At 62.1% G+C, this 18,039-nt stretch overlaps 2 protein-coding genes across 10 annotated transcripts in view; one reads left to right on the top strand and one right to left on the bottom strand.

The window, feature by feature from the left end:
- Positions 1-177: 177 nt before the first annotated feature.
- TELO2 (telomere maintenance 2) lies at positions 178-12,136 on the top strand. Its single transcript, XM_042922972.1, has 21 exons — positions 178-407; positions 1,375-1,710; positions 2,658-2,935; positions 3,991-4,059; positions 4,244-4,391; positions 5,519-5,621; positions 5,830-5,898; positions 6,079-6,220; positions 6,366-6,502; positions 6,855-6,934; positions 7,145-7,246; positions 7,528-7,616; positions 7,798-7,889; positions 8,018-8,134; positions 8,226-8,297; positions 9,361-9,525; positions 9,802-9,893; positions 10,276-10,375; positions 10,498-10,562; positions 10,816-10,931; positions 11,794-12,136. The coding sequence occupies exons 2-21, from the start codon at positions 1,376-1,378 to the stop codon at positions 11,898-11,900; spliced, it is 2,478 nt and encodes an 825-aa protein (XP_042778906.1). The 5' UTR covers positions 178-407; position 1,375; the 3' UTR covers positions 11,901-12,136.
- A 391-nt stretch (positions 12,137-12,527) lies between these two features.
- Positions 12,528-18,039, bottom strand: part of IFT140 (intraflagellar transport 140) — a 75,091-nt gene continuing 69,579 nt past the window's right edge. For 7 of the 9 annotated variants that reach the window (XM_042922968.1, XM_042922965.1, XM_042922966.1 and 4 more), the window contains 2 exons: positions 17,586-17,727; positions 12,528-12,950 (listed from right to left, as the gene is read on the bottom strand). In XM_042922968.1, the coding sequence (XP_042778902.1) occupies positions 12,741-12,950; positions 17,586-17,727 (352 nt within the window). In that variant the 3' untranslated portion in view covers positions 12,528-12,740. Of the gene's footprint in view, positions 12,951-17,398; positions 17,480-17,585; positions 17,728-18,039 lie in introns of all 9 variants that reach the window. The other 2 variants (XM_042922970.1, XR_006198004.1) reach the window with 2 other exon arrangements.

Genomic DNA, 18,039 nt, shown 5'->3' with positions numbered 1-18,039 from the left:
CGAGCCCTCGCTGCTTTCAGCCGGCGGCCGCGGCTCAGGGACCCGGAGTTGGCCGGGAGCGCGCTCGGCGCTCGGCGGGTGTCTGCGGAGGCGCGCGCGCTCGCCCCCGCCCACCAGGGCCCCGCCCCGCCCGGCGCAGGCGCAGAAGCGGCCGCTCGCCCACGCTTCTTCCGGCTTCCCCAGCCTCGCGGCGGATTCGTCGCGATCGGCCCGCGGGACCGGCCTCGCAGGCTCGAAAAATTCAGCAGCAGCTCTGCCAGCGCGCGGGGAGCTCGTGCTCCGCGCTCTCAGTCTCTAGTCCGCGAACCGCTTGCGGAACTGGGCCTCGGCGACCGTGGCGAAGCGGCGCGGGGCGGCAGCGGCGGGGCGGGCCTTGAGCACACCCTGGAGACTCCGAGATCGAGCGGGTGCGCGCTTCCCCGAGACACCCTCCCGCCCGGAGACCCGTGCTCTCCCCGAGACCCGGGCCCACCCTGAGACCCCCCGTCCGTCCCCAGGCCCGTGCGCGCCCCGACAGCCCGTCTACCCTTAAGACCCTCGCCCACCCCGAGATCCCCTCCCGCCCCGGAGACCCATGCGCTCCCCGAGACTCGCCCCCCCACCTCCCCGCTTCGGGGATCCCTGCCCGCCGCGCCGTGACTTGGGCGCCGTGACGTGGGCTCCCGGCACAGCTGTGAAGGGGGGTGTGGTACTGGCGGGTCGCTGGCGTGTTAGCTGGCCACCGGAGCCCGCTTAGACCCGGCTGGGTGAGGAGGCCCTAGGCTGTTGGGGACCCTCCTTGGTCCCCTGAGGCAGGCTTATCTAGGGCTGGGTCACTGGTGATGGACAGGTGCCTGCGTAACGGCACTCAATGCTGCAGGGGCGCCTGACCCGAAATACTCCCTACAGATGGGATGGTTTCTGGGAAAGAAGGGGGTTTGGCAGACGGACAGTCTGTTAGTCGGACGGTCAGGCAGTTAGAAATGCTGCAACGCAGCTAGCCCCGGGTCTCAAGCTCAGCAGTTAGCATTTGGGTTTGGATCACCCTCTGTCGTGGGTGCTGTCCTGCACACGTGGGCTGTGTAACCAGCATCCCCGGCCTCTGCCACCCGCTCACGAGATGCCAACAGCACCCCCACTTGTGGCCCTGGGGCACAGTGACCCTACTGTAGAGGGCATCATGGAGGCCCCAGCTATGAAACAGGCTCTTGGTAGGAATGGTGACGGTGACGGATGCCGGAGGGGAGGATACTGCTGGGTGACAGCAGGGGTGAGGAGAGATGGGGTCCCCAGAAGCTTAACGAGAGGGGCCAGAGGGTCTGAGCGTATGTGAGATGTGACTGGCGCAGATGCCAGGGGCTCCTCGGCCTTCTCATGTGCTTCTCTGCGCCCCAGGATGGACCCAGCGCTCTCTGCAGTCTGGCTGACCGTGCGGGAAGCGATTCACACCCTTTCCTCTTGTGAGGATGGCGGCCGCGTCCTTTCCACCTTGGGGTCCCTGAGGCGGTATCTCAGCGGAGCGGAGAACCCAGCCCTTCCCGGGGAGCAGGAGGAGTTCGCCAGGGTGCACTTTTCCGCCCTCCTCAGGTGTCTAGTGGGCAGGCTGAGCCCAGGCTGGCTGGGGCTTCTGCCCGACGGCCAGGTGGAGGAGCTGTGGGCCAGCTTCTTCCTGGAGGGCCCGGCCGACCAGGCCTTCCTGGTGCTGATGGAGTCCGTCGAGGGTGCCGCCGGGTGAGTGGCGGGGGGGGGGGGGGGGGGGGGGCCCGATTCTGGGGCACTTGTAACGTCTGAGGCAGGGGCATGGCCGGAAGGGTTGCGAACCAGCAGGTTCTGTGAGAATTTGGTGTCCTGAAAGGTGCGGGAGGAGCAGAGCACCTGGACACCGAAAGCCGTTTGTTAACCTCCCTTGCGACGAAGAGGCTCTTGCAGTAGTAGGTCCCGCCGTGTTGGTGAAGGGAGGGGGCAGGAGCGTCCCCATCCCGGTGGCCTCGGCAGCGGGTGAGCTCCGGGCCGAGGTGACCGAGGTAGGCGGTGGGCCTCGCCAGCGTCCGCGGGCCCTTGGCCTCACTCGTGGCTGTCAGCTCTGCAGTGAGGCCCCCCGGGTGCTCCGGCAAACTCCTTGGGGGGGGGGGGGACTTGCTCAAGGCGGTTCCCAGACTCAGGTGTCCGAGCACGGGACGGGCCTGTGGGGACGCGGCCTTCGTGCGGTGGCGAAGCTGGGTTTGAGCGGTTCCGGAGATAAGCGGCAAGCGCCCTGTGGCGCGGAGCGGGAGAGGAGGTGGCGTCGGTGACTCCATGGGGCCCGGCGGGCGCTCAGGCCACACCACTGGCTGGCTATTTGGCAGTGGGATATAGACCTTTTGTTTTCTTTTAATGTTTATTTAGCTTGAGAGAAAGAGAGCATGAGCAGGGGAGGGGCAGAGAGAGAGAGAATCCCAAGCGGGCCCCAGGCTGTCAGCACGGAGCCTGACGCGAGGCCCGATCCCACAAACCCTGGACGGAAATCAAGAGCCACCCAGGCGCCCCAGTGGCGGGATTTAAATGCTCGTTTTTTTAAGCGCTGATGACGCCACGGGACTACTGGTTTAGTGACGGCTGTGGCTCCCCCTCCGGGCGGGGGGCGCGGAGGGTGGGGGGCTCGCCGCTCCGCCCGCCCGTCACACCTGCTCTTGCTGCAGCCCGAGCTTCCGTCTGATGAAGGTGGCGCAGCTCCTGGCCAGGTTCCTGAGCGCGGGCAGGATGGCCGCTGTGATGGAGGGCCAGTGTCGCCAGGTGACGGAGCCGGCGTCCCCGCTGCTCCAGGAGACGCTCCTCGCCGAGGTGGTGGGCTTGCCCGACCGCCTGGGCAACCGTCTGCAGCGGGAGAACCTGGACGAGTTCCTCCCCCAGAATTACTTCCCTCTGCTCGGCGAGGAGATGATGCGGGCGCTGCAGGCGGTGGTGGACTCCCTCCGAGGTGCGGGCCCCTCCGCGCTGTCCTTCCGGCCGGCTTCTCTGGCCACCGTCCCTTCCCTCCCCACCGCCCCCCCCCCCCCCCGGCTTCTCACGGCCTCTGGGGACTCGGGATTCTCGGGGTGATGCCGTTGGCAGGTCAGATGTTGCCTCCTGTGTGGGGAGGTAGCGACCTGTACCCTGAGCTTCACCCATTCTTGGCTGTTGACCTCGGAGCTGCAGCTGACCTTGAATCCTTTAGCTCCTGGTTGGCCTGCCGGTGGAGCCGTCCGGATGGGGCTGCTCTCCGCGGGCCCTGGTGTCCACACCACCCTCTGCTCTCCCGCCATGGGGCAGCTCAGGGTCTCACCCCTGCACGTCCAGCATCCCACCGGCCAAGGCCGTGGAGTGGGTGCCACGCTCGGGCGCCACTAGAGGCCCTTCACGCGTGTGCTCACGTGGTCCCTGTGCCCGCCCCACAAGGGAGCCTCCGCCACTGTAGATCGGGAGGGAGCCCACGGGTTCCATTGGGGCCCCTGCCAGGCCGTCCCTGCTCTGTGCTGGGGGGAGTCGCCAGCGTGTCCTGAACGTGTCCAGAGCGACTGCGGGCCACGTCCGCTTCTCGGCTGGGTGGCTGCGTCCAGTTCGCCTTTTAGGGTCTCAGCCGCTCCCTTCAGGTGGCAGAGACCGCATTTGCGTCTGAGCGCGTCGTGACCGTCTCAGGGTGGCCACTTCCGGCGGGGCTGGGGCGCCATCCTCCCCTTGTCCCCGAGTCCTGTTTCCTCCCGCCCACCCGCCTCACGTGGCCTTTGGTGCCTCCCCCTCCCCGCGCCACCACACCGGTCCCCGCTCTGTGGGGTCATTGTGGCGATTAGGTGAGCAAGAGCGTGTGAGGCTTTTTGCAATTACTGTTGGCTTCCAGCTGTTGAGGTTCCAGTTGGAATCAGATCGAGAAAAACGGTGCTTTTACAGCGCACAGACGCCTGTCTGGAAACGAGGTCTGTCCCCGCCTGGGCAGGTGTTGTCCCGTGGCCCTAACCATCGCCCTTCTTGAAAATCCCGCTTTCCCTCTTGCCGCAGGTGGCTGGGACTGCTCCGTCTCCTTCCTGTCGCAGGTGCTCGGGAAAGCCTGTGTCCGCGGGAGGCAGAGTGAGTGTTTCCTGTCCCGGGGGGTCCGCAGCGCTGTCTGGGCGTCTCCCCCCGCTTCCCGTCGGCCCTCCCGGGAGGGGGAAGACAGCGGAGTTCCCTCGCCTGGGCCTGGCCCCGGGCGGGCTGATGTCCATCGCCCGGCCCCCCGGCCCCGGGCTCAGGGGCCCCCGTGTGCTTCCCTCAGAGGAGATGCTGGGCGTGCTGGTGCCGCGGCTGACGACGCTCACCCAGGGCAGCTGCCTCTGGCAGCGGGTCTGCTGGCGCCTGGTGGAGCGTGTGCCCGACCGGGCCGTGGAGGCGCTGCTGACGGGACTGGTGGAGGTCGCCGCAGGGTAAGGAGCCAGGAGGGCGGGCGGCGGCGCCCAAGCCTCTGGTTTGTGCGGTGAGGCCGTGGCGGACCAGCCCAGCCCCTCCCTTGGCTGTGGCCGTGGAGACCCCTTTCGCTACTCCCCACCCCCGGGGCTGCGCAGGCATGTGCGTGTGCGATGGCGCCCGCCGTCAGACGGCGTCCCCTGGCGCGAGTGCGTGAGGGTGGGTCCCGCCGGCTGTGTCTTCGGTTCTGAGCGCGGGTGTGTGCGTCCAGGGACCCGTGTTCTCTCTCTGAACCGTCTGAGGTCTCACCCCCCTCTGCTGCCGGCTGCTCAGTCCTTATTTGCAAAATCTTGTGAGGAAGGCATTCATCCCCTGCCATGCGCTTCTGGTCCCTCCCAGCTGGTCCTTGGTTTGTGGCTTTTACAAGGGGTCCACACCGCCCTGTAAGCGCGTCAGGCCGCGAGCCGATGGCTTCTCTGTCTTCCGGGCTGTGTCACGCTCCTGCCCTGAGGCTGTGGGTTGGTTTGCGTGGGTTTGCCTCTTCTGTTTCTGTTTTTTTGGTTCCTGCTGCCGTTCTTTTTTCTTTTTCTTTTCATCTTTACGACTTTGCGTAGAACGTGAAAGGGCCGAGGGAGGAAGGGCTGTATCCTCCCGTCTTTCCACACCGGCTGGAGGGTTTGCTGGGCTCTCACCCACGGAGGGGAGCAGGGATCCCACTGTACACCAGTCGTCTGCAAACTGCGGACTTTGGGCCAAACTCAGCCCACCGTGCGTTTTTACAACCGTTTTGTGGGTCCACAGCCGCGCTCGCTCACGCACACGCCCCTGGCTGCTTCTGGCTGCAGGAGTTCTGCGGAGACCGATGGGCCGTAAACATAGAGCTTTTGTTCTCTGGCCCTTCCCAGATAAGCCTGGCCACCCCTGCTCCTCTTGGGCAGAGCGGGGAAAGGACATCCTCTTGCACGGAGGCGCTGGGCTGTCCCAGGTTTCCACGTTACCGGGAGGAGAGCGAATCAGGACGGAGTCCGAGCTGAAGCGCGGGCCCCGGGCTCCCAGTGGTTAGCGCAGAGCTGGGGAGGGGTGCAGCTCGGACCTGTTGAGATCTGGGGTTCATGCTTTTCCCTCTCCCCCCGACTGTGCCTCACAGGCCTGAAGTCCTCTCACGGCTGCTGGGGAACCTGGTGATGAAAAATAAGAAGGCCCAGTTCGTGGTGACCCGGAAACTTCTGTTCCTACAGTACCAGTACTCGGTGAGGGCGTGGGCCGAGGGCCACCCTGGGGGCCCAGGAGAAGTGACCGTAGCAGGTGCAGCTGAGCTCGGTTGTCCGGGAAACTCCGCGGACCCTCAGCCCAGAGCCGTTTGTGCTCTGGGAGCCTGGGCAGACGGGTCTTAGCCCAGCAGGTGGGCAGCTGGCGTCTGCCGACAGACAGCGACAGGATGCCTGGCTTCTGTCACAGACGCCCATGCTGCAGAGCCTGCTGGGGTACCTGGCCACGGACAGCCAACGGCGCCCGCTCCTCGTACAGGTAAGCGCGGTCTGGTCCTCTGTCTCGGGTGTTCTGGGACCACTTTCTGGTGGGAGAGGGAGAACGTTCCCGCCTGGAACAGAGGACGCTGGCAAGCACGGGGGCACCAAGGCCCGCGCGTTCCCATGCTGTGGTGGGGAGGCCGGTGCGGCTGTGTAACCGGGCCGCGCCACCCGCCAGGCACTGAAGGGGCTCCTGGAGACGTGGGGCAGCTGCAGTGCCGTCCGCCACGCGCCTCTGGCGCAGCAGTGCTACATTAGCAAGGCCGTCCTCATCTGCTTGGCGCTCCTGGGGGAGGCGGAGCTCCAGGACAGCCGAGACGGTGAGTGGGCCACGCGGACACTGTCCCCACCCCGTCCCTGCCCGTCCCCGCCAGCCCCCCGTGCTCACTGTGCAGAGCTGTCCCCTCCTGTCCCTGCCCGTCCCTACTGGCCCCCCAGTGCTCACTGTGGGCTTGGTGCTTCCAGAGCTGCTGACTAGCCTGATGGCGGGGGTGAAGAGTCGCCTGGACAGCAGCCTGCCCGTTGTGCGCCGTCTGGGCATGATCGTGGCCGAGGTGGCCAGCGCCCGGCTCCACCCTGAGGGGCCACCCCTGAAGTTCCAGGTGAGCAAGGGCCGCGCCCTGTGTTTCCCTCCCTGGTATCCCCTTGCCTTCTGGGGTCCAGGCCCACGAACCTTCTGTGGGTTGACCCCTCAGCGGTGCCTGAACAGATGCCCCGGGTGGATTCCGGAGGTGTTTGGAAGCGATCTCTCTGGCGTCCCCTCCCCTCCGTTGCTGAGCCCCTGGGATGTCCTCCTGGGTGGGGGTGGGGGGGAGAGCAACCCCTCAGGAGGGCGGGCTCCTGAGCCCGTGCACCCAGCGCCGCCCACTGCCACGTGGACACTTGGCAAGTGGGGCAAGTGGGGGGTGGTGGCGGGCGCTCCCCGTGACTCGCTTCAGCCCGTGTGCGTTGCAGTACGAGGAAGACGAGCTGAGCCGTGAGATGCTGGCCCTGGCAGCCCCCCGGCCTGCGGCCGACAGCCCCTTGGAGGCGAGGTGAGGGCTTCCTGCCCCCGGTCTCCACCCCAAGCTGGGCAGGCCCGGTTCCTGCTGCTCCCTTATCTCGTCGTCTTGGACTCGTTGCTGAGACAGAAGCCGAGAAGCGCAGGGTGGGGGCCGGGAGAGCATTTCCCTGGGGAAGGTGGGTTCCGGGGCCAGAAGCTTGTGTGGGGTCTTCCCGACGGGTTCCTTCTTTGCTCCCCACAGCCCTGTCGTCACTCCAGAGGCTGCAGAGACCCCCGGCAGAGGGAGCGTGGACGGTGGCGTCCCCCAGGCCCTGCCGGAAGGCTCAGGCTCTGACCTGGACAGGTAGGGGGAGGCCTTGGGTAGAAACTAGAGAGGTGGGGGAGCAGTCCCGCGCTGGCCTCAGAGCCGTGCATGAGCGTGGGAGTGGATGGCCCACGCTGTCTGGAGGCCACGGGTCGGCCCCGCGGCCGCCCTCTCTCCGAGTGCCCTCCCATAGGAAAGTCTGCTGTTCCTGAGGTGCAAGGACTTGGGGTGAATTCCCGGGACTCAGGAGCACGGCCTGTCTGCCTATTGCCTGCTCCCGGGTGACGGGCAGGCCCCGCCGGTCTCTGTTGCTTCCCCAGTGACGATGAGCTTGTCCCCTATGACATGTCGGGGGACCAAGAGCTAAAGAGGAGCAAGGCGCCCACCTACGTTCGGGACTGCGTGGAAGGTGGGTCTCTTCCCTGGCGGGAGGCCCCTCCAAGCGCCTGCCCTGGGGTGGCTGAGCCGTGGGAACCCTGCATGTCCCGGGACTCGGCTGCCTCTGCCCAGCGTCCAGACCCTGGCTGCCGGCTCTGCCTCTGCAAGGTCAGGGCTGGGGACCAGTGCAGGCCCGTGTGCGTTCTGTGCAGCCCTGACCTCGTCCGAGGATTGGGAGCGCTGGGAGGCGGCCCTGCGGGCCCTCGAGGCATTGGTCATCAGGAACCCGGCTGCTGCACGCGAGGTGAGTGGGGCAGGGACGTCGGGGAGGGGTGTGTGTCTGCCTAGGAGGCCCGTGGCAGGGATGGGGAGGTGGAGGGCTGTGGGGGCCCAGGGCCACGGGGCCTGAGGCACGCCGACCCCTGCGCACAGGTGAGTGTGGAGCTGGCCAAGGTGCTGCTGCACCTGGAGGAGAAGACGAGCGTGGAGGGCTTTGAGGGGCTGCGCCAGAGAGCCCTTGTGGCCGTCGTGGTCACAGACCCGGCCCCGGTGAGTCCCCGTCCCGCCGCCCAGTCAGTGTCTGTGTTGGGGCCCTGCCTCCGGGTGGCGTCCACAGCGGCCTCTCGTGTGCCTGGCTCAGGTAGCAGAGTATCTGACCTCGCAATTCTACGCCCTCAACTTCAGCCTCCGACAGCGCATGGACATTCTGGATGTAAGTGCCCCGGGGCCCTCCGTCCCACCTGTCACGCCCAAGCTGCCCTCACGAGGGCCAGGCCTGGCACAGTGCCCTGCCGAAAGCTCCACGGTCAGGACCAGAGGCCTCCCCAAGTCCCCCGTGGCCGGACCCAGGGGCTGGGACTGGCAGCTGCCTGGTGTTTTCTGGGCAGCGCACAGGATTCAGAAGGGGCTGTGTCCTTGATCTGAGACAGAAGCTTTATTGAGACAGAATTCCCACGCGGTACAGTTTCCCATCTTAAGACAAACAAAATGTGGTCTGTGCACACGTCGGGATGTTACTTGGGCCTCGCAGAGGAGGGACGTGGTAACCTGCCACAACGTGGATGAACCAGAGGACCCTGTAGGATTCCACTTGCGTGAGGTCCCTGGGCCGTCAGAATCAGAGAGACTGAAGTAGATGGCGGGGAGGGCACGTCGCAGGGGAAAGGGCTGCGTCTGGGAAGACGGAGTCTTGGAACGATGGTGGCGACGGCCATACGATGTGCACGCGCCCGCTGCCGCTGAGCTGCGCGCGCACGGCTGTCAAGACGGCAAGCGTGACGCTGTGTGTCTCATGAGATGGCGCTGAACAGTCACCACCTCCGTGCTTGCGGTTCAGGGGCATCTGGTACGTTGACGGTTCAGTGTCCTGTGCCACCCTCAGAGGAACAGCCCTTAGCACGCACTGCCCGGCCGGGCGCCTGCAGCCACCAGGCTGCTGTCCGCGGCCCCGCCTGTTCCGGGGCTCCAGGCATGTGACGGCGCAGGCCTGTTCCGGGGCCCACCTGTGTGCAGGCGGCTGGGCAGCAGGTTGGCGAGGCTCTGGAACCGCAGGAGCTCCGGGCACAGGAGCGGGCCCGCCTTTCCCTTCTGTCCCCCACAAAGTGAAGCGATCCTGGGGTAGCCGGAACTGACTTTCTGTGCGGTCCCCAGAATGTTCCCCGGCGCAGCCTGTGACGGCCGATGGCGCCGACGGGCACTCGGTTTACCTCGGGTTTGAGAAGATGCCACTCCTCCCTAGAACAAGGACCGCTGCCCTGGGTCTCCCGCTCCTCTAGGTCCTGACTCTGGCCGCCCAGGAGCTGTCTCGGCCTGGCCGCCGGCCCAAGGCCCCCCAGTGCGACCCCCGGGGCCCCGCCCCCCCGCCCGGCAGTGCCGTGGCTCCCGCCTGGCGCGCAGTCGTGGAGGAGCGGATCAGAAACAAGACCCGGCGGTTCTCGCAGGTCAGCCGGCCCGGACTCAGGTCCTGGTGGGGGATGGGGCGGCACCGACGCTGCTGTTGTGTGGAGGGAGGGCGGTGGGTACAAATTGCATGTCGGGACACGTGCCTTAGGGCATCAGAGCCGCGTGGCTTTAATATGCGGGTGCGAAAAAAGCCCCGGAATTCTGCGTCAGCAAGAAACGGCCTGTATGTGCCGTGTCCACGTAGGCCGGGGCTGTGACGGGGGTGCGTACAGGACAGTGAAGGGACGCGGCACCTGTGCGCACCATGTTTGCAGGGCTCTGCCAGGCGGGGACGGGACGCTGGCGCCAACCAGTTCAGCTCGGTGGCTGGCTACTTCTTCTTCCCACTCATTCAGCACTTTGACAGGTGAGCAGGAGGCCTGGACGCCCTCGAGTACCAGAGGCTTCCCAGGATGGGGTCTGTGGTGGGGTTTGGGCAGCAGCAAGGTCACCACCTGGCTCTCGGTCCTTCGTAGCTTAAATGGCAAAGCGAGGGCGTCAGGATCTGCGGTGTCCGTCACGGATGGCGGGTTGCTGGCGGGTTCCCGGTGGGCGGGGCCGGAGCCTCGCCGTGGAGCCTTGATGCTCCACGCGCTGTGTGTCTGTCCGACGCCTTCTCCTCATGGCTGTGGGAGCCACACGGGGACGGGCGGTGAGGGAGCGCCTCCAGGGCGCTGGCTGTCCCTTGGTGGCCCAGGGGTTGGAGAATGAGCCCCGACCACGCGTCCTGCAACCTGATGCTCTTGTAGACCGCTGGTGACCTTCGACCTTTTGGGAGAAGACCAGCTGGTTCTCGGGAGATTGGCCCACACCTTGGGGGCCCTGATGTACCTGGCTGTGAACACTACGGTGAGTGGGAGGCGGAGCCGGTGGCTGTCCTCCCGGTGGGCCTCCCCTTGGCCCTGGGGCTGGGTTGTTGGGACCCACCTTTGGGTGCCAGGACCCCTGCCCACTGGCCTCTGCTGTTTCAGGTGGCTGTGACCATGGGCAAGGCCCTGCTGGAGTTCGTGTGGACCCTTCGCTTCCACAGTGACGCGTGAGTGGCCGTGTGGCTGAGGAAAGTGGTCCCACGTGGACGTGGAGGCGGGGCTCCCAGGACAGCAGGAGGTGTGGGGGGCGACTCCCGTGGGCGTGGCCGAGAGGTGGGGCGGCCTGGTGTTTCCCAAGCACAAAGGGGCAGGGTGGCTGGAGCGTGCGTTGCTTGCCCGTGGGTCTGCTGTAACGCGGAGAGGCGGGGTCTCCCTGGCCTGGGCTCCGTCGGCGCTCAGAGTCCCGGCCTGGCTTGGCAGCTACGTGCGCCGGGGCCTGCTGTCCGCGGTCTCCTCCGTCCTCCTCAGTGTTCCGGCCGAGCGACTGCTGGCAGACCTGCCAGACGAGCTGCTGGAAACCCGATCCTGGCTGGCGGGTGAGTGCCAGGCCCCAGCTGCATGGGCGAGGCGGGTGGTTGGAGGCTGGTGCAGTGGCCATCGGGGCACGGGGCGGCGCAGAGGCCCCAGGACCGTCACATCCCCCCCCGTCTGTGCACGAAATGGTCCCTGGTGGGGGGGTGGGGACTCGGCTGCTGTCGAGTCACTTTGGGGAGGTCCTGCAGGAGGACCCAAGAGAAGGTGCCCCAATGTGGGAGACGGTGTGTTTGTTCTGGAAAATTCTGTATCTTCTGTAAGGTCACAAGAGCCATGCAGGAGGCACGTTACCTCACCAGACTCGCCAACTAACTTGGATAAACTTTCCTCCCTGCACCCTCCCCCCCACCCCTCGCCAGTGTTCTCGTTGAAAAGTGTTGGAGCACACGTGACCTCCTGCCCGTAGGCACCTGTGTTGCCCACTCACCGGTGTCCACCCGGGGCTCCAAGCCGGGAGTAGACACTCTGACGTGGCGCCACGCTCGGGGGCCCGGGGTTCAGGCGGGGCCCCTCTTGTCGCGTCAGTTAGTTTGCAGAGCACCCTTGGGCTTTTTCCGATCACGCGTGTGTCCGGTCGGCTCTGGGTCCTCGGGCCCCGTGCCACAGGCGTGTGGCGTCCCGCTTCCTGGGACCGGTGGCCTCCCCACGGAGACGGTGGTGTCCGCTCCATCCCGCTGCCTCCCTGTCGCCGGCCGCTGGCTGGGCGCCCAGCCCCAGGGAGAGTGGGGTGCTGCCCCCGCACACGGCCAGGCCCCACCAGGCCCTGTGGGGGCTTGTATGGGATGACTCCCTAAGAGGAAACGAGGGCTGGCCTGCCCGGCTGTGGGCGCCGCCGATGTCCTGCTCTATTTTCGTCTTTGGCAGATGTGGCTGACCGGGACGCGGACGAGGACTGCAGGATGCTGGCTGTGAAAGCCCTGCTGCTTCTGGAGAAACTCAGAGACCGACTGCTCCCCCTCGCTTCTCCTTAGTCCTCGCTGGAGAGGGAGGCCCGCCCCGCCAGCAGCCCGCGGGAGAGCCTCTGGCCCTGTGTCCATGGACGGGGCCACCTGAACATGGCAGGAGGGGGGTCCCGAAGAGGGAGGGAGCCGCTGGGGCCCCTATGGGCTGATTCTCAGCCTGTCCCCAAGCCCGTTCCTCACCTGAACGCAGAAGACTTTAAACAGCAACAAAGTGGAAGAATAAAAAGGAGCCAGAGGTGTTCAAATCCATTCCTCTTGGCTCTGACTGCTCAGGCAGGGTCCGCGGTGCCTTGATGTCCCTCCGAAGGGGGACACGGTTCTGGCAGCTGGTGACGAGCTGGGGGTGGGAGACCCCAAGGTCCCCCTCCCTGCACAGACATGTCGTGGGGCCAGCCCTTCACGGTGGGGGCTGGTGATGGGACACGCCCACGTGGACAGAGACACCAGGCTGCCTCGTGCAGAGAACTGCACCCCCCCCCCCCCACCCGTGCTGGCCACCCCTATGTCTGTTCCAGTGGACGCTGGGCCCCATGGTCAGGGATGGCGTGTCCTGCCAGGAGCCGTGAGACGTGCTCTCCTGGAACTCGCCTGGGTGTTGGGACGAGGCGCAGTGAACACGCTAATATCTGCAGTCCATCGAGTTCCACAAGGTTTTTAGGCTTTACAGACTATGCTGGGGAGACGGTCCTGGAGAAGAGGAACCAAGTCCCTGGGCAGGAAAGGGACCTCAAGGCCCCTTCTGAGCAGGACAGCCGGTGCCCTGGGGTGTCAGACACAGCTGTCATTTCAACGAGAAAGTCAGGCTCTTGCCATGAACCCTGGCAGGTTCTGGGGGAGCAGCAGCGGCTGTCAGGGCTCGCTATCCTCTTCCTCCTCCTGCACCTCCTCATCTGCCTCTCTGCGGTCGTCGACGCTGTTGTGGTGGACCCGCCCGGACATGGCGCGCATCACAGGGAGGCCCAGGCCCCGGTGCACGGCGTCCACGGTCTGCTGGCTCACGTAGTAGGACATGTTGGCGGAGGGCACTTTCTTCCGCATCTCCTCCAGATACCTGTATGCCTGGGTGGGGACAGCCGTTACCAGGTTAGTCCGCAGCGAGAACCAGGGGAGCCACCCCCTCAGTCCGGGGCACGGAGCTTCCTGGGCACCCGCCCCAGGTGGTGAGGGACACCTTCCCAACAGGGCAGTTGACTGTGACTGCACGGCCTTTCCAAGGTGTCCGACTTTAAGCCTCTGTCAATGCTGTCAGCTGTGATCAGCACTCCCGGCTGAACAGGTCCAGCCAGCTGCCCCGGAGAGTCCTGTGAGCGGCCTGTGCTCGAGGACCCACACCTGTCCACATGTGCCCAGGCCCGCCACTCGCCTGCTGTGCCTGCTTACATCTGCCTACACCTGTCCCCCCTTCCACACGTGCCAACGCCTGCCCCACACCTGCCCTCACCTGCCCATGCCTGCTCACATCTGCCCAGGCCTGCCTGCACCTGCTGACACCTGCTGCACCCACAGGGAGGGCCACACACAAGAATGAGGGGAGGAACAGGGTCCCATGTGGCTTCTAAGGCCCACTCCCAAGGTACACTTCATATCAGCTCAGATGTGATCAAAATTTCTAGGAGCTTTAAAACTGTTTATGGGAAAGATCAGATCTTAATTTTTTTTTTTTTAAGTGTATTTTGAGGGGCACCTGGGTGGCTCAGTCAGTTGGGTGTCTGACTTTGGATCAGGTCATGATCAGGCTCATGAGTTCTAGCCCCATGTCGGGCTCTGCGCTGACATCACAGCGCCTGGAGCCTGTTTTGGATTCTGTGTCTCCCTCTCTCTCTGCCCCTCCCTTGCTTGCTCTCTCTCTCTCAAATAAACATTTAAAAAATAAATAAAGTGTATTTTTAGAGAGAGAGAGAGCACACACGTGTGTGAGCGGGGGAAGGGGAGAAAGAGAATCCCAAGCAGGCTCCACACTGTCCACAAAGACCCCGACACTGAGTTTGATCTCATGAACTGTGAGATCATGACCTGAGCTAAAATCAAGGGCCAGACGCTTAACTGACTGAGCCAACCAGGTTCTCTAGATCTTAGTATTCTTTTTTTTTAATGTTTGCTTTGGGCGGGGGGAGGGGCAGAGAGAGGGGGACAGAGGATCTGAAGCGGGCTCTGCACTGACAGCAGAGAGCCCGACATGGGGCTCAAAGTCACAAACCATGAGATCATGATCTGAGCTGAAGTCAGATGCTCAACTGGTTGGGTCACTCAGGTGCCCTTAATCTTAGCATTTCTTAAAGATGATAAATTTCCTGAGCAATTTTATTTTGAGCAGACAGAACCAAGATATAAAAAGTAAGAGAGAAAGATGAAAGTAGAAAGGTGAGCCATGAGTGTTGGAAGGACGGAGGATGGGCAGAATGCAAGCCCTCCGGCATTCTCAAGCGAGGTGGGGGGACACCCGCACAGGAAGAGATTTCCTGAGAATGTGTCCACTGCCTGTGTGACCCAGGCACCATGCAGGGCTCACGGGACACAAGCACAAGCACAAGGCAGGCCAAGGCCAATGCCAGGGCTCTGAGCTTCGGGAGCGAGGGGAATTGAGGGTGTGCCCCCCCGGGGTGGGGTCTGCCAGAGACCGCAGGGCTGCACTGTGGCCCAGGGGTGTCACCCTCCGTGTGCACAGCTGGTGTCGGCACGGGCAAGGAAGCAGTTTCCAGAAGGCCGGCACGGTCACCAGACACAGCTGAAGGGTGACAAAGACAGAAGTGCTCCTGGATGTCCTGGCCACTGAGGACACTGACCAGGGTCAGGGGCCTTAGGGTTGGGCTCCGACGTGGTGACGAGGTGAGTGCGAGGGAGCATGGGAGACACCAGAGCAGTGACAGGGGCCTTCTCTCCCTGCCCGGAGGAGACCTAGGCCTGTCCACCTCACCACTCATGTTTATTTCTTCTAAGTTAAGGTTGCTAAGTCCCATAGGCTCCAAACAAGGGCCACTGTGGGAAGCTGAATGTCACGTAGAAAACCCACCCTCACTGACTCGAAGAACCAGAACCAGAACTGAGGTCAACTGCAGCCGCCAGAAGTGAGGAGACGTCAGAAGACAATCACCGAGGGGAGCCCACACCCTGACCATGAACGCGGCTCTCTGGTCAACCTAGCTAGCACATGCTGCATGTGGTGGGGACAGGGGCTGACTTCAAGGCCAGCCCAGGGTGATGTGCTGAGCATAGAGGCTCTTGTTGCTGCCTGCAATGCTGGAAGGAAGGAAGGGAAGGAGAGAGGGAGGAAGGGAGAGAGGGAGGGAGGAAGAAAGGAAGGAAGGAAGGAAAGGAAGGAAGGAAGGAAGGAAGGAAAGGAAAGAAAAGAAGGAAAGGAAAGGAAGGATGGAAGGAAAGGAAGGAAGGAAGGAACCTAAAAAATCCAGAGTCTCTATGGTGGTTTATCCATAACGTCCAGGAACTGCTAGACGTAAGGAACAACAACAAGATGTGACCAAACTCGAGAGAAAAGACAAGGGAACTAACTCGATGTGATCCAGAAGCTACTAGTGGGGAAAATTATAACAGCAGGTGTAATACAGGCCCAGGAGCAACATCAGAGTACTGAACAGGCCTGGTAAACTTGAAGCAACAGTAAAAGCCACCACCAAAAATGAAAACCAGAGAAAATTCTGGAAAAGAGGACAATCAGTTGAAGCAGGGGATAGTATACACAGATCATTGGAGTTCCGTAAGGAGAGGAGAGAGGGACAGGAGGGAATTTCCCCCAGACAGGGAGAAAACACTAGAGGTCACACGCTGGTAAAGGAAAGGTCCCCAGAATTCATAAGGGCCACAAGCAACGTTGAGAAGACAGACCCCCAACAAACTGACAGGGGAGGATTCGGGCACTTGGAGGAGGAGACGAACCTATGAGCAGCTGCGCGACACCGGTGGTCAGAGAGAGAGGGGCACTGAAACCACCATGAGCTACCGCGACGCACCCACCAGGACGGCGGAAGTGAAAGACGGGTCGTACCGAACGTGCGCGGAGACGAGGCACAGCTTTGGAGGTCGTGAGCAAAAGTGGCCGCTCGCGCATAGAATACCGCCTTTACTTGTAAACGTGACTGCAGGTAAGCGTGGCTACTCAGACTCGGGTTCGTGGCAGACTGTCTCAAAAAGGAACCAAGGGGCCACCACATCAAGGAAAAGAGGAACAGGCAATAGTTTTGCCAAGGATAAAATCTGAGCTTTCAAACGGAAGGATTTCAGAAACCTTGCGTATCGGCCACCACGAGCCAGACGTCTTCCCGATGCCGTATTTTCTGACGAGGCTGGTGGTGATTTCTGCAAATATGGTGTTCTGATACGTATAATGAAATGTGTCAACATCTTCCAACTCCGCAAACAACATGATGTCATAAAACGATGTGTGTGTAAAAGATCTGAGACAGACCATCGAGTTTTAAACGTGACAGAATGCAACAGCATTCCAACATCGCAACTAACTTTTGAGGATTGCCACCTGGGGCGCCTAGGTGGCTCAGCTGACTTCAGGTCAGGTCATGATCTCATAGTTCGTGAGTTCGAGCCCCACATTGGGCTCTCTGCTCTCAGCACAGAGCCTGCTTCAAATCCTCTGTCCTCAAAAATAAATAAACATTAAAAAAAAAGAATCACCACTTGTTGACTTGTGGCGCAGCATCAAAGGTGGCCTGCACGTGTCTGAAGAGGCCCCTTCGCCTACGTATTGCTGTGAGGCTACATTTTCTTCATATATTTCAGCTAAGAAAAACCCTATTTCACCAAGTTGAGTGCAAAAGCAGAAACTGATCCCATCGGATTTAGCTGGACGAGAGATTTGGAGAAATGTAACATAGTGCTACTTTCCTCAATTTGTTTCGCAAAATATAAAAAATATAAAATTGCTTCAAAGAAAATGTTACTTATGTTAACGTATCACGGGTTTAAGTGAATTAACAAATATTTTTACGTTAGTTTTATTGGGTAATAGTAAATACTGGTAGGTGCGCCCCACACAGACCAATGGTCTTTGGGTCCTCAATAACTCTCCTAGTGCAAAGGGGTCCAGACACCAAAATGTCTGAGAAGTGCTCTGCTAAAATGAATTACCGAAACCCTCCCGCAAAGAAAGCTCCAGGCCAGGTGGGTTCAGGTAGGCATTCTATCAAGGAAGGAAGAAATCAAGCAATCTTACATAAACTCTTCTGGAAAATACGGGAGGTGGGCATGCTCCCCAGTGCATTTTATAAGGCTAGAATAACCCTGAAACCAACCGTGAAAAAGACACTTTTACAAAAAGGAAGAAGTCTGGCAGTTTCTTAAAACGTTAAACACACACTTACCACACAACCCCACCATCCCAGCCCTGGGCATCTACCCGAGTGTCTGCGAGCCGAGCGGGGAGGGCAGGGCGCCTGCGATTCTCAGAGCGCTCAGAAAAATACCCATGTTAGGTAGAAAATAGAAATTTGAAAACACACACGTAAAATGAGTAAGTAAATGTAGCAAAATTTTTAAACCTGCCAAATCTGATGAAGGGTTATGTGTGGGTTCTCTTATTCTTGTAATTCTCAGTTTGAAATTATTCCAAATAAAAAAGGCTGAAAAATCAAACACAGGAGAAACACCTGCGGCTCAGAGGGCGGGGACAGCCGCGAAGCGGAGCCCGCCCCCTTCCCCGGAAGCCCCGCCCCCGCGCCGCCTCACCGCCTGGAACTCCTCCGTCTGCAGGTAGTGCTGCACCAGGAAGCTGTAGACGTCCCCGACGCGGACGCTGCTGTCCAGCTCGGGCTCCTCCAGGAGCAGCTCACACTGCTTGACCGCCTCCTTAGGGTCCTCGGCATATGTCCTGCCCAGAGCAGGAACACGGCCGCGGTCAGGGGACAGGGGTCAGAGCAGCCTCCCCACCTGAATGAGGAGCTCCTGGAGTCAGCGGCGCGAAACTTTTGTGAAGTTAATTCCCATGAATTAAACTGATTCATTACTGAGTTCATTCATAAACTCACCGATTCGTTGAATGGAAACTCGGGCTAGCTCGCACTCCTGCTACCGTGCTACACTCAGCTTGTCACCCCAATCCCTGCCGGCCCACCAGTCTGGAAGGGGACACTGATGCAGGGGGATGCAGGGCGCCCTGCCCGAGGAGGTCAGGCAGGGGGTG

This window comes from Panthera leo, chromosome E3 (genome assembly GCF_018350215.1).
Source record: "Panthera leo isolate Ple1 chromosome E3, P.leo_Ple1_pat1.1, whole genome shotgun sequence".
Classification (NCBI taxonomy): domain Eukaryota; kingdom Metazoa; phylum Chordata; class Mammalia; order Carnivora; family Felidae; genus Panthera; species Panthera leo.
This window is presented reverse-complemented; position numbering and strand designations above follow the sequence as displayed.

Bases quoted from the DNA above. Each gene is read 5' to 3' on its own strand.
- TELO2 (XM_042922972.1), top strand. From the start codon at position 1,376: ATGGACCCAGCGCTCTCTGCAGTCTGGCTGACCGTGCGGGAAGCGATT. The intron at 9,526-9,801 runs GTCAGCCGGCCC...CCATGTTTGCAG, and splicing joins AGACCCGGCGGTTCTCGCAG to GGCTCTGCCAGGCGGGGACG. The intron at 10,932-11,793 runs GTGAGTGCCAGG...CGTCTTTGGCAG, and splicing joins AACCCGATCCTGGCTGGCGG to ATGTGGCTGACCGGGACGCG.